Source organism: Chelonoidis abingdonii, chromosome 4, assembly GCF_003597395.2.
Source record: "Chelonoidis abingdonii isolate Lonesome George chromosome 4, CheloAbing_2.0, whole genome shotgun sequence".
Lineage (NCBI taxonomy): Eukaryota > Metazoa > Chordata > Testudines > Testudinidae > Chelonoidis > Chelonoidis abingdonii.
The window spans coordinates 87,078,474-87,093,972 of NC_133772.1; the positions used below are offsets into that span (position 1 = coordinate 87,078,474).

General features: G+C 43.3%; 1 protein-coding gene across 4 annotated transcripts in view; it reads right to left on the bottom strand.

Annotated features, from left to right (window-relative positions):
- The window catches only part of DPF3 (double PHD fingers 3), a 269,649-nt gene that overhangs the window by 208,832 nt on the left and 45,318 nt on the right, over positions 1 to 15,499 (bottom strand). Inside the window, exon 1 of one of the 4 annotated variants that reach the window (XM_075065417.1) lies at positions 10,498 to 10,596. The exons of the other annotated variants lie outside the window; for them this stretch is intronic. Coding sequence (XP_074921518.1) covers positions 10,498 to 10,529 — 32 coding nt within the window. The 5' untranslated portion in view covers positions 10,530 to 10,596. Of the gene's footprint in view, positions 1 to 10,497; positions 10,597 to 15,499 lie in introns of those variants that run through there. 4 annotated transcript variants of the gene reach the window in all.

Here is a 15,499-nt window from a genome sequence, read left to right on the forward strand (position 1 = left end):
GCTGGCAGATAAACTTTGTGGCCCAGGCATGCTTTTGCCTACAGACTGGGAAGACTAGGGCCTGGGAATCTATTCATTTGTTCTGCTGTTTAAACAAAAATGCTCCCTTTGAATCATAAACAAAGGGAGACAAGCAACATCACTGAGTAGACAACTTAGTTGTAAATGCATTTGCTGGATATATTTATATTTTATTCCAAATTTTGTTCCAATAACATTAATTTTTCAATAACATTATCCTAGAATTTCATCAGTTCAAGTCAAAGAAGAATCTTACCCACCAAATATATTGATAGTATCCCACAGTGTTCAGCGCACATATTTTGAAATGTGGAGGGAAAGGGGGCTCTGAAGTGTCATATTTGGGGAGGCTTTTTTAAAAAACTCACATGATATTTGGTGCAATCTGCTTCATTACAATGGCAAAATATTTGCACCTCAGAAGCATCTTCCAGTGCACCAGGGACAAGTTATCTCTGGCAGGGATGGTTTAGCAATATCTATAGAGGGAGTGAACTTCATCAGAGGCAGGAAGATAGCCTTAATCCTCCATTTACCTGACGCCCCTTCCAGGACATCATTGACCTACTACCTAAAGCACAGCCCTGGAAGAAAATAAAATGTGGCTGCTAAATTCTTGGCTCTGCCAGTGATTCACTACAGAGCCTTGGGTAAGGCACTTAATTTCTATGTGTCTCAGTTGCCCTTTTGATGTCTCAGTTGCCACATCTGTAGAATGGGGAAAATAATATCTCCCTGCCTCAGAAAAGTGTTGTGACATTTACTTCATGAATGTTTGCAAAATCCTTTCTGATCCTCGGAGGGTAGTGTCAAATATTAATATTCTGTGTGACAGTCGTTCTCACTAATCCCTTTTGTACTGTACCTCCTGCAATACTCACTGCAGGATATGCACAGAGAAAATTCCAGCTGAGAGAAACTTAGCACAGCTGCTACCAGCTTGGTCTGAAGAAATCTCCCTTTGTAGAGCTATACCCAGTGGACAAAAGGAGTCATCTTATATTAAGGAGACCAAGTCAACTTGCATGTATTCATGTATAGAGAATTAACTCAGTTTTAAGATACTCATTTTCTAGTAGCGCATCCTTGAAAGAGTTTGTTCTGTATGGGAGCTACAAGTGATCAATACCTCCGAGAACAAAACAATACTGAAAACAAGGTTATAAATGGCTAGTTCAAACCACACAGTGAGTCACCATCCAGAACCAGAACTCAAGGGACTCCTGCTTCCAGCCCCATGCTCTAGACAACAAAGTTGCCTCATTTTGTACATTGAAAAAGAACACAAAAGTGCATCTTGCCCTGTGACAAGGCTCCAGTTGCAAAATTGAAATCCATCACACAAACTCCCTCTTCTCCCACAACTAACAGTTGCAAATCTTAGGTAACCCACCCACCCATTCCAGAATCCATTAAACCCTCCTCCTCACTCTGTCTGAGGGACCTGAAAAAATTATTTTGTTTGGGGAAATAATTCAGGAAGACGATGTGAGCAAGAAGAGCCACAAACAACAAATAAGGCAGATATAAATCCAGATAAAATATTAAAATCGTTAAAGGGTTGCTGCTCCCCGAAGGTTGGAAAAAATGAAGACACTTAATTAAAAGCAATCTCTGCACAGTGCTGAGCCAGCCTGCCCTGATAAATCAGCGACTAGGACTGCAGCTGTAGAGGTCAATGGAGTGAGGAGGTTGGAAAGGGGAGGGAAGAAAGGTGAGAGAAGAGAAAACATTTAGCTCAAACTACCAACAAAAATGAATTAGAGTCAAAGACGAAGTTTCCTAGATATTTCCCTTCCAGAGATTGTGGGTTTGATTCTCACTTCCTTAACATTTATTTCACAATAATACACCAGTGATCTCAATGAAGTTACTCCACACCAGCAGGAGAGCAGAGAGAGGAAAAACTGAAATCTCATTCCACCTGAGGGGTGGTAGCGTCACTCTCATCAGCATGATGTCCAAGCACCATACAGAACTGTCAAGTTTCCCAGGCTGGCACATCCCACGTGACAAAGAAATGAAAGGTTGAGTGTTTGTTGGGAGTTTGTTTATCACCAGACACCAGGAAGTTGCAGCAGAGACATCTCAATGCTGCCCAAACTGCAGTCAAACCACTGGAGAACAGATAGAGCTCATTCTGAAGTATCGCCACCTTTTTCTCACTCCTGCCAGGGCTCTCAAACTGTGCAGGCCCAAATATAAGAGGCACTGACCTGTTAATTTAAACTGTTATTGATCTGTTGATGTTAAATATTAAACAAGTTTATGTTGATAAACTGACAAGTAAAATGAAAACGATAAGAAGCCCCTAGAATTCAAACCAGGAGTTTTCTAAACATTCTAGGTTTTAAGAAAATAAACCACAACCAATAAAGTTAAACATGTTGCTAAAAATGGGCTCACGTTACCACTTCCAATACTGCACACTGGTGTATAATGTAGAACCAGTTCTAATTCATTTGAAAACTACATAGTACATCAGCTACAGTCATTATTAGTTTTATTCACAGTCAAGAACAAAGGAGTTTAACAATAATGCAGATTTTGATCCACTGGTGTTTCAGATCTCTCTTTTTCATGCTGCAGAAGTCAAAAGAGCTAGCGTAATCATAATCGTAAAGTATATTTTATTCCCATCACTTACCAGCCACTAGTAAGAAATAGTATTGAGGCCAAAACAATTAAACACAACAAATTCAGTTCTCCAAGTCATGAGTTTCTTTCTCTGGGCCTGAGTTCTCACAGGAAATGGAAATGTGGCTATTATTGTCCTCTGATATAAAACATTTACTTTGCATTTCCATATAACCCTTATGACAGCATGGTCCAGTGGATAAGTGACTAGAGTGCGACTCAGGACACCCAGATTCTATTCCCAGATCTGTACCTCATCTGGCGTATGACCCTGGACAAGTTATCTTACTTCTCTGTGCCTCTGTTTCCCTTCCCAGCCCTTGTCTCTCATTTATTTACAGTGCAAGCTCTTCAGGGCAGGGCCTGTCTTCTCATGTATTTCAGTGCCTAGAACACTGAGGTCCCTATCTTGGCTGCGGCCTTTAGGTGTTGCTTAAATAATGACTTGATCACAGCTCCAAACAGCCTGGCCTTTTTAAAATGTGTAAAAAAGACAAAATGAGGGCTCCCCAGATGGAAAGCAGGAGGGTAGAAGCTGTAAGTTAGGAGGGTTTCATTTAACATAGTTAGATTTAACTTTTGTCGAGTCAACATGTTTATGCCCATTTATAAAGATAAAGTGCAAGAGAACAGCAAGTTTGTGTAAGACGGGTAAAATGAGAGACGTAACTGAGTGTTATTTGACTCCACCGTTGCTTAGGCTATAGCCTGGTCTACACTAGGGGGGGTGTCAATGTAAGATACGCAACTTCAGCTACGGGAATACCGTAGCTGAAGTCAAAGTATCTTATTCTGACTTACCTTCTCTCCTCACAGTGCGGGATCGACGTCCGCGGGATTGACGTCCAGAGCATTGCCCAGTGACTCCGTGACATCTACCCAGAGAGTTATTTCACAACAGTCATTCCAGATTAACTCCATATGGGGATGCTCTTATTTCAGAATAAGAGCATCCACACAAGGAGATACACAGGCATCGTTAATCCACTTTATATTCACACTCTCCCTTATTCTGGATTACTTTTCATGTGTAGACAAGCTAAATTGAGCTGGATCAGTTTTGTCCCAGTATCTTCTTTCACGGGGTCTTGCAAACCATGTGGCCACACCATTACAAGACAGACAAACACAACCCACCCTTCCCCACCATAAGAATAATGGTGTTGAACCCAGAGTCCTCATCAGAACCTGAGAGAGGGAGCGACTTTCTACAGCTACTGCCCAGCAGAAAGAGAAATCAATGACTTGGGATTTGGCAGGCACACCCTGCTGATCACAGCCACCCAGTGCAGAGTCATCAGTATCCCTTCCCTGCCGTGCTGTTGCTGTTCCAGTCACTCCCTGGGAAAGCCTTCTCCAGACAGTGCTCCAGTGGCAGCAAAAGCTTCCATGTGGCTAGAACTGCAACTCATTGACCACACCTGGTTCAGGTAGGCAGAGTGAAAACTGAGAAGCATACTGACAATCTCCTGTTATTCCCATAATGGAGGAGATGGTGGGGTTGGGGAAGATATCTGCCAGCAGCCCTCAAGACACTATATTCTTCTTCCTTGTGGCATATGCTGGGAATCTGTGGTTAAAACAGGCTTTGTCAGGAAATAAACCATTTTTTCTTAATTTACCTGTGTTTCTAACAATCTTAGGTTATTAAAGCTATATGAGAATGCTGTTTGTTTGCTTACTACATGTCACTCAGCTGAGACAGTGACACTAGACTTATAAGTTTCACTTTTTTAGTAGAATGAGTTTCTGGTTCTTAATAGTTCAGTGCTCTTGGGTTAGGTTCAACAACTGCAGGAAAAAGTTTAAATTCAAAGAAAATTTAAAAGGAAGAAAGAAAAGAAGAAAAATATCACTGGAAAGTTTTGTAAAAAGGAAGTTGCCTTATTATATTTTTTTCATATTCTGTTTTGTAATGTCCTTTTCCAACAAATAAAACCTACATGTAGAGCATAAACTAAGTTGACAGTGACCCTCTAATAAAGCGGAAAGCCTGATTGTACATACAGGGCAAAATTCACCTCAGTGTAACAGGCTAATACATCACTAAAGTCTTACTTAAATCTTCAGAATAAGCCTCGAGGGTTGTATAGGTCCTGTGCTGATTCTTTGCACAGTGATGAGTTTCACTCAGACAAGTCTTTTCAGATCAGAAGTTTCTCTCAGAAAGACCCTTCAAGCCCTTACAATACAGAGTTGCTTCTTGCCCAAGGCAACTGCACGTACGAACATTCAGATACCAGGGTGATGAGCACGGAATAAGGATCAAGACTGATAAAACAGATTTATTAGGCAAATAGTCAGAGCTGAACCTAAGTGAATAAGAAAAACCCAGTCCCAGAAAATGGTATGAGAAAGTGTTATCCTAAGACAGTTTATTTCCTGCTGAGAGAAGCCTGAGGCTATATCATTTCTGCCTTCCCCTAGGACAGCCAATTGTCATTAATTGCAGAGGACAGATTTGCAAGATGGACACAATGTTAATTTGAAAGCAACCTCGGAATACAACACTCCTGGATTGTAAGGTTGGGGGGCATCCATTTTCAACACCATTCATGGGGGATTAGATACATTACTCTTGTTGCTGCTAACCAGGGCTCAGAGTGAAGACAGAAAGCCATTCTTCTTAGCCTTCTGGGTCATTGTATAGGCTATATTAAACTTTTATCGTTTAAGCCCATTTAACAGTTGTTGTGAATCTACTCCAATAAGTGCACTCTGAAAATGAACACCTAACTCTGACATTCTTTCACACCAACAAGTCCAGGGCATTAGTTCCTCTTAACTACTTTACCTCCCATATCACCCATTGTTTTCAAATGCACATACACGACAAGTAACAGGCTTTAAAAACCTTTTTCCGTGACAATTTTATGATGCCAGCTCCATCCATCCATACAACCTGACAGACTGTGAAAGACTGGAATGCCAGCAAAACAAATTACAAAACACTACAACAAGTAATCATGCACAAGTCACTCATGCAACCAAATAAAATGCCATAACTATATCATTTATCAAGTCTCCCACATTAACCAAGCATATCCTTCGGTTTTCATATCATGGCTTTTTTTGTTTATCCTCTAACCCACTTTGTTTTTATTCCCATGTTTCCCCATACACATCCCAGCTACATTCATCTATCATGTTATCAGAAGGCCATAGCTGTGGTATGGTAGAAAGCATTGCAGTGATAATGGCAGCTCCAGCCTGAAACACATCACACTTGGGCATGTTTCTGGTTTTAACTGACTTCAAACACTACAGAAGCCACACAAGATGCTCAGAAATTTTGATCAAGTGATTTTATGAACACAACCACCTTGTTAGCAAAACGCAGTTCTGCCTTCCCCAGCCCCATCCAAATCACCTTCACGTCACTTGTAAAAACTGAAGCATAAACTTTCCATCCAACCATCCAGCCTTTTTATGGTTAACACCTGCTGAAAGGAGCACTGTGCACTATACTTTCATTTTAATATTTAAAACTAGCAACCAGATGGCGATGCAACAACATGCAAGAAATTGGTCCTCATACGCACTGAATCACAATTTGGGGTTGATTCAAGGAATGATAATGGGATCCAGAGCCCTTCAGCTCTCAGTCATCAGTTGAATTAAATCCAAAGTCATAAGTGACCAAAAGTCATTGTCATCCAAGAGCTGTTCTGTGGCCTGTATGAAATAGGTTTGTTATTCCAGATCAGTTCCTCATCAACAAGTTTCCATATCACAAAATCCATTATAACAGCATCCTCAGCAGGTGAATGAATTATCCCCAATAACAGAAACTGAATGGTAGTATCATCCTAGTGGTGGGCTCTCTAGGTCTTGAGCTGGGCATTGGAAAGGGAGAGTTTGCACTGGCACTGCTCTTCTGAGTCCATGCTATCCAAAGGAAATCACTTCTCTTTGGGAGCTACAGATCAAGAATTACAATGTGAGCAAGTCTCAAGCAAAAAAGGCAGCAGCTCAGTTAACATATGCACTAGTTAGCGTGTTTAATTGATCATCTGAAATAAAAGTCAGCTGTTGGAGTAAAGATAGTGGAGAAAAAAAATCAGCTCTGTTTCTGGATAAGACTTTTTAAATTACAAGATCTTAATTACATTAAATACATTATGGCACCATATGTACATCAGAATGTGGAGAGAACACAAAGGAATAGAAGTCAAGTTTCCTGAGCTCTAGCTCTAGCACAGATTTGCTGTGTGAACTTGGAAAGTTTCTTAAGCACTCTTTGCCTCGGTTTGCCCTTCTGTACACTGGAGATAACAATACTTCACAGAGGTGTTGTGAGCTTAATTGTTAGTGCTTGTAAAGTGCACTGAGATAGCTGAATGACATTTTAAGTGATTCAAAGTATTATTCTACAGTATTTCTACCTTCCATACATCCATGCATCTCATAGCTATTAGAATAAGATGTGTGCATTAAAAGCAGAGAATGAGATCGAAAGAAAAAAACAATATAGATGTAGACACACAACAGAAGGCTGCTTAAAAAAAACTGAATTTAAAACACACCACTATCCACTGATGGTTTCTGAATATGACTGTTTTGTCGAGCCAGGACAATGTATTTATCCAGACACCTGCTGCCTTCTCTTTATGATCTGATGAACTCAGACCTGTAATATTTCTGCCTGTAGCACCATGTTGGCAAACCACAAGGTGTTAAATGGCAGAAACAATGAGCAGTCATGTCAGGTTGATTGGATCACAGAAGCAAATAGAGGAGAGGAGGACAGAGAAGAGATGGAGATATCCAAGGTGATCAAGAGAAAGAGGCAATGGTAATATAAAGAGTCACTGGTCATTAATAAGGGACCCAGCCCTGAGCTATGCAATGTCATGTAATTACATCAGATATTCAGGTACACTGGAAAATATTATCCCATGAGAACTAGTATAGTATAAACAGAGCAAGGTAAGTGTCTATGTACTGGAGCTAAAAGAAATACACACATAAATAAATAAACACACACAGTGCGTTTCACAATACCTGAACTAGTATTTCAGTCTATAGTATCTACATTGTCACCCATCTCAGAGCAAAACCTTTGTATGGCCAGTTTCTGTAGGGGGCGTCTGTAGGGTGGTTTCTTTTCTTTTTTTTCAGACACAATCAAAACGCAGACAGAGGAAATGCAAATGTCATTCAGCTCCTTTTCATTGTCAGGAAGGACACATGAGGATAATACACTATGCAATGCATCCTCCCCTTCCCCCCCCCCCCAATTATGTGTCTTAATGCTTTTGTCCTAATTTATCCCTTGCATAATTTATTTACATGTGGATTGTTTCCTGATCAGCAACTTGTAAGAATAAATGGAAATTATAGAATGTTTTATTAAACAAGTTGTTACAAAAAAAAAAAAGACAGATGGTGTCAGCCAGCCAGTAACAGTCCTGTTTTCCCTACCCAGCATTGGTACTTTAAAAGGCTCACAGAGAAAAGCAAACCCTGCACTTGAGGTCTATTGTTTCCTGGCTTCTCACCCCAGAGGGAGGGGGAGGAATAGGGGGCTAATTATAACAGACCTGCTCCTGCTCCTGCTCCTATTGACTTGGTTTCGAAAGAATTTAACTATAAGTACAAAGGAGGCAGGATTTAGAATGGAGATATAAATCACAGGTGTGAATGTTACATGTACCACAATTACAAAAAGTGCAAAGCTAACACAATACATAATAACGTCGTTCGGAAAGGAGTAGTCCACGTTCAAATCTTCTCCCTTCTTCTCCCAAGTCCTCGGCACTCTCACAGGGGTTTACCACTCCGTAACTCCATATGGAGTTACTCCTCATTTGCACCCATGTAAGCAAGAGTAGAATCAAGCTTCCCTTCGCTCTCCGCACATCCACACCATCGAGCGCCACGCGACACGAGACTGATCGGATTCCGAGGAAACTCACCTCCAACAGCAAACGAATGACTTTCCCGAAAGAAAAACATCCCCAGCCTCCTTTGTTATTAATATTTACATAGTCACATCAATACACAGGGCATTTCACACAACACGCAAGCAGGACAGAAGTTGGTCCAATAAAAGATATTACTTCCCTCCACCTTGTCTCTCTACACACATAACAAAAGATATTGTGTAGTTACCTATATTGTTTTCATGCAGTTAAATTGGCAACAATGAATGAGCTAACGTATTTATTTTTTAAACTGAGAAATAAAATGATTTAAGCAGCAGAATGCGGGGGGGGGAGAGCAGGTTAAAAAGTTGTTCTCACTGGGACAACTATAAAATATGCAGTCTGATTGGTGGAACATTGTATAACCCATACATATTCACGGGGAGCGAGTGGGGTCTTTTTTTCAAAAAGACATGGACTCCTTTGATAACACTGTTCTAACGGCACTTGCCCCTTCTCAACAGATTTTTACAATTTGCTAAATGAAAGAATATTTAACGTAAGAAAATGTTTGATGCCAAGATGGAGAAAGAGTGATGCAAATATGCCAGCTGTATGCCCCCACCCAGTGTAAAGCTTTCCTTCCCTCCAGACTGCTGCACAGCACAGAGACAGCAGCAGGAATCCGTGGGGAAAATCTCCAAATATTTTTCCAACTCTAATCGGAGAAAGTTTAATTGAAAGGACGCAGCTCACAGTTTGAATTACATCTCTAAAAACTCAAACGGATAAAAATACGCACTCGGTGTGACTTGAAATTCCAAATTAAGTGTCTCCACCAGCTACTCTGCTTTCTTGCATTATGAGCATCTTGCATTATTAGCAAGAGCTGCCCCCTAGCACCGAAGTCATTTTTAAAAGGTTAAGACAGCCCCGTCTCTCTCCACATACAGTGCCAAATCCCATTCTCCCTAATGCCTTGAGGGATTAACGGTGTGTGCTGCAGACCATAAGGAAATAAAGGACCTGATCCAGAAAAAGATGACTGCCTCCTGTGTGCCCATCCTAAATCTGCCTTAATTCAAGACCGGAGAACCCAGCACATTTCCGCAGCAGAGGCACCTGCCCCCACACTCTCTTCCTATATCTCCTAGCAAACAGTTGGCCAAATTCTGCCCTCATTTACACTAGGGCGGATTTCGGTAATCTGTGTGTCCTTCCCAAAGTGGAAACACAATCAACTCTCGTTGCCACTTTTAAAAGCGAAAACCTCCCGTACGCAAAGAGCTCTCTAGACTTCCTGCCTAAACATCAATCATCAGTGACCCCGAGTCATTCATTTCAGGCAAGTCCGGCTCTCTCTTCCTCGCACACAAACCGAAGTGTAATTGCATTTGCAATGCCCCTGCCGCCCGGCTAGGAAACGCTGTGGCTGATTCCTTCCCCCTCTGCAAGTCATCCCAACTCCAAGAAGGTTTGCAAAACAAAACTCCGATCTGCTGTCGGAGCGCGGCAAAACCGATAATTATGCCCCGATTCCCAGGACCGCTCCCTCACCCTTGGACACTGGGCTGTGGCGAGGGAAGCCAGCCCGGACGCCAGGCTCAGGACTCTGTCAAGTGCAAGCACCCCCTCAGGGGTCCTGCAGGATCTTGCTGTTTCCAAGATCCACGCAGCCCCAAAAGCTGCAAGAAGCCCAGCGGCCATCCTCCCCTTCAGAACTCAAATCTCTCTTCCTCCAGGCCAGCCAATTAATCACAACAAAAATGTAACAATTTCTTCTTGTTAATTTCAGAGCAAGACGTCTCTGTGTGTTGCAACAAAAAGAGAGGAGTCAGAAAGGAAAGAGGGAGGGAGGAGAGATCAGCTGGGAGACTGGAAGCACCGGGCTCAGGCAGGCAGCAGCATCGGAAAGGCGCCTTTTTTCATATTTAAACCACGCGGAATATGTACATTTTTTATTCCTACTTACGCTTTCAGGGGGTTGTGAATGACAGTCGCCATTTTGCTACAATGTAACAGAATATTGTGTCTCGGAGTTCTAAAGGTTCGCTTAGGGGAAGCGCCCAGCCAATCTGAGGATGGGATACCGGCCCGCTGCCCAATCCGGGGCTGTGGGCGGAGCCTAGGCTGTGCTAGTTATTAGGGGAGCTGTCAAAGCCCAGAGGTCACTCCCTTCTGTGGAACTGGAAGAGAGCAGGTCTTAAAGGGGCAGTAACACATCCAAGGGCCTGTCACCACACCGAACTAGATTGAGGGGAGCTAGGATGAGAAGCAGAAAACTCTTTGGAGTTATCTGGCTTTTAATGTCAAGAAATCGAGAGAAAGAAATGAGGGAAAATACAGTGTCTTTTTGTATCGCTGTGGCTGCCTTTCATTTCCCAAATGGCATGCCCCCTTATTCATGTCCAAAGGCTGGATGCATGTCATTTCATCAGAAAAATAAATGACATGTGTACTGACATTTGGTGCGGCAGCAGATTATTATTATTATTCCCAATTTGTTTCCCTTTACCTAAAGCCACTTTCCGCGTCAGGTTTCTTAGAACTATCGCTTACAGTGACTCCAGGGCAGCACCCTCTCCCCCTCCCCTAGGAATTTCTCAATGTCAGTCATCCAGCTCCTGCAGCCAGTGCACTGGTTACATAATGCACAGTGGCCAAACTGCCTGCCTGCCTGCTTTCTGTTTTCCCCACAAAGCAACTTCTGAAGTGATTGTCTTGTCTAGCATGTTGAGACCTGGGCCTCTGATCTTTCACCATAGAGAAAGGGAGGGGGAAGGATTTTAACCTACATTTCATATGACACCTACTTGCATGGTAGCAGAGTAACTTGGAGGCAAGAGTTCTGGAACAGATACAGCTGTAGTTAAAAGCCCATTTCTGGGAGAGGCACCAACTCCAGGAAGTCAGAGTTTACCTGTGACTAATTAAAAGCGTTTGGAAATGAATTATCCAGCATGAGCGAAGACACTGGAGACATGGCTAATTCTGATCTCACACCACTGTAAATCAGAAGTGACTTCACTGAAATCAGTGAAGTTACACCAGCATTGATCTAGTATAAGCAAGATCAGACTCAGACCTAAGAATTTTCTTCCTGTCTTGATATTCGTGCAGGCTTTGCCTTACAACATTTCTCCCTCTCTCAAAGGTCTCCCTTCCCTTCAGGCATCCTCTAACCCCAAATAAGGAAACAGAAGCCTGATTCTCCTCTCTTCATACCAATAAATATCTGGAGAAACTCAAGTGAAGTCAATTAAATTATACTGGTGTGAAGCCAGTATAAGGGAGAGGAGAATAAGGATCATGGCCCTTTGATTTCAATCATTCAGGACCCAGACAGTTGGAAGTATCAATGTTTTGTGATCTGTTTGGGTGTCAAAAGAGGTTTGAGACAGCAGCACTTCTGGAACAGAGGGTTGAATTAAGAAAGGGGCCAAAGAGGCAAAGCTTCTTATAATAGTATTTAATATAATAATGGCCCAGATGGCACTGGATGTGACTTAGGATCCTCATGTTTGACACTTCCTTGTTGGCAGGGGTGGCTCTAGGAAGTTTGCCGCCCCAAGCAGGGCAGGCAGGCTGCCTGCTGCAGCTTGCCTGTGGACGGTCGGCTGGTCCGTTGGTCCCTCCAAAACCGCCGGACCACGCAGCACGCCTGCGGGAGGTCCGCCAAAGCCGCGGGACCAGCGGACCCTCCGCAGGCAAGCCGTGGAGGGCAGCCTGCCTGTCGCCCTCACGGCGCCGGCAGAGCACTCCCCGCAGCTTGCCACCCCAAGCACGCACTTGACATGCTGGGGTCTGGAGCCACCCCTGCCGGTTGGCCACAGAGAAAGTCAGCTGCAAACTGCAAAATTTTTGTAAACGCATGGGTGACATACTCAAAGAGAAAGAGAGAAATGAACAGGATAACATGTTCAGGTACCAATGACCTATGCTAGAGGCATCAGAACTGCTTAACTGTGTGTCATAGGCTTTATCTTGATGACATTCTCCTTTAGCTCAAATGATAGGAGAATATTGGTTCTATCTCCACTGTCTTAGAAAAATTATTACTGGCTAGGAACTGCCACAGAGAGAGGTCACAATTATCACTAGGTGGGCATAGATTTATTTATATAACATTTATTTTTATAGACCGATGCGTACCACTAAGTTCCCTCTGAGCCACGCAGCCACGCAGCAGCCTATTAAGCGCCATGCAAGCGCTCAGGGCTGCGGTGGGGAGAGATGTCTCTCCCCCAGCCCTGGACCTGCTGTGGCCAGGGGAGAGGTGCCCCTTCCCTGGCCCCAACCTAGCCCCGGTCTGGCCTGGACCTACCACAGCCATGGGAGAGGTACCTATCCCAAGGCCTCAGCCCCAGAGCTGTCGCAGCGGGGAGAGGTGCCTCTCCTCCATCCCAGGTGCTGCTGCAGGGAGAGAGAGCTGGTGGGAGTCCTTTCTCCTTGCTGTAGCCTCAGGGCAGCTTGCACCCCAAACTCCTTCATCCCTGGCTCCACCCCAGAGCCCATAAAATTCATTCTGTGCATATGTGGGAAAAATTAGAGGGAACAATGGGTACCACATGCATGAAGGTGATATCCATGTGGTAAACTGGAGCACCATGATACATTTTATAACCATGGGATAAATTGCAAAGCTATGTGCATAAAGAACTTATTGTGTCCCATTCACTGCCTCAGTTGTATTGTGTCCCTAATCCATCTCCACAGAATTTATTGTAACAGTCCCTGAGCAACTTCAGACAGCTGTTATTTTAGTTAAAATGTCTTTCATCCTTTCCAGATTACTGTAGCCCTTTCAGGATTCTGATTTTGTCTTGCGTACCCCCAAGGTATCTCTCTTTTTAAAACTGTTTGCTTATAAAATCAGACATAAAAATACAAAAAAGTGTCACAGCACACTATGACTTAAAATTTTCTCACTTTCTCATTTTTACCATATAATGGTAAAATAAATCTATTGGAATATAAATACTGTACTTACATTTCAGTGTATAGTATACTGAGCAGCATAAACTGTATGAAATTTTAGTTTGTACCAACTTCGCTCGCCCTTTTTATGTAGCCTGTTGTAAAACTGTGCAAATACCTAGATGAGTTAATGTACCCTTGGAAGACCTCTACAAACCCCAATAATGCGCATACCCTTGGTTGAGAACCATTGAGTTAAACAAACCTACTCCAGAAATGTTTTGTCTTTCTCTTCCCAAAACGTAGAATTTCCTCTACTTTGCTTCCAGACCTACAGCCCACCCATCCTACAGATATGAGGAATTTATTGATCTATTTTGATTCTTCTTCTTCTATCCCCCATAAAGGAAGTTTTAACCTAATTTTAATATATTTAATGTATTGTCCTGAGGCCCAGGATGGGCAACAGACAATTTTTCTCTATATTAAAGAATATAAGCCCAATCTGTGCCCTACTGTGGTAGAAGTTGGAGATTTATGCCACTGGGAAGAGGAGACACCAACACTCTCTCCAAGCAATGGTAAGTCCTGTGATAGTGTACTGTAAATGATGACATTTTTAAAGTATACAAAAGCTGGTTTAGATATCTTTAGAAGTTTAATGAGTCTCTTTGGGCTCTGTACAGTTGGACTCATGTACAGTTGGACTCATTCCTGAGCTGTGGGCAATAAGCTCTTGGTGAAGCTGAGTAGGGAGGAAGTTGCAATATTTTAAACTATCTCGATGCTCCCCTGATCCTTAGGCCATTCATATGCTAGGCCAGTCCCAGCCTCTAACTAGCTGCCATCAATCCCAACCATCTAGGCTGTTACAGCAGCCCACCATCTTCTGGGCATAAGAAAAACCGTTGACGCACCCTATTTTCTCCTACCATTCCCCATCTGCAAGGGGTATCCAAACCGCAGCTCTTTTACCATTCATATGCAGCTTGAAGAGCCCCCCCATTCTCCACCTACTGGACTGGGGGTGTGGCGCTCAGGGCTTCTGCACACCAGATCTCAGGGCTTCAGCCCCACAAGGCACACCTGCCAGGGCTCAGGGCTTCCCAGGAATGGGGCTGAAGCCCCAACAGGTGTATCCTGTGGGGATGAAGCCCTGAGACCTCCCTTCCTGCTGAGCTAGAGCCCCAAACCCCAGCAGGCACCTCTTGCAGGGCTGAAGCCCCAAGACCCAGCAGGTGCAACCTATGGAGTTGAAGCCCCAAGATCCCCCTTCCCACTGGGGTGGAGCCCTGAGACCTGGCAGGCACCTCCTGTGGGGCTGAAGTCCCAAGCCTCAGCAGGCACAACAGATGGGACTGAGGCACACACCTATATTTGTAATATGTGGATTTGATATGGACACGGCTTTGTAAGGACCAAAGCCTGTAAGTGTGCTCCATGCATGGAAGTTCTCAACTTTAGGTGCAGCTCTGTATTTGCAAAACAGGGCCCCATGTCTACAGATATTTTGTAGCTGGACAGTATCCCCGAGCCCCACCAACCTGCTGCAGGGCTGAAGCCCCAAGCACCGGCTCTGAAGGTTGTTGTATGCAGCTCAGAAGGGCAGTAAGTGTGGCCATCGCTGCCATATGCCAATGGTCAGAAGAAGGGAGTGGCATAAGAGTAACTACAGTACTGTTATGCCACTCAAGGATCTTTGGATGCAGCTTGAGGGCAACTGTGCAATACCAGAGAAATGGAGACTCTGGCCCATAGTAACTAAGGCATGAAGCTCTACTGGCAGGATATAAAAGCAGTACCAAATATTTTTTAACTCTAAAACATTTCTAGAATAGATTGTCAGTAACATGTAACGTCATAAAAATACATAATGGTACGGTATGGGAGATTTTATAGACCTCTGTTTGAAATGACCTAAATAACTTACTGTTGGCTTTACCTCTTGTGAGTAATGTGACCATCACAAACTCATGCTCATAAAACCTTTACATCACACTCTCATGGATTCCAATTTTATACCCATTAGCACACACATAACCTTCATCATTAACTGA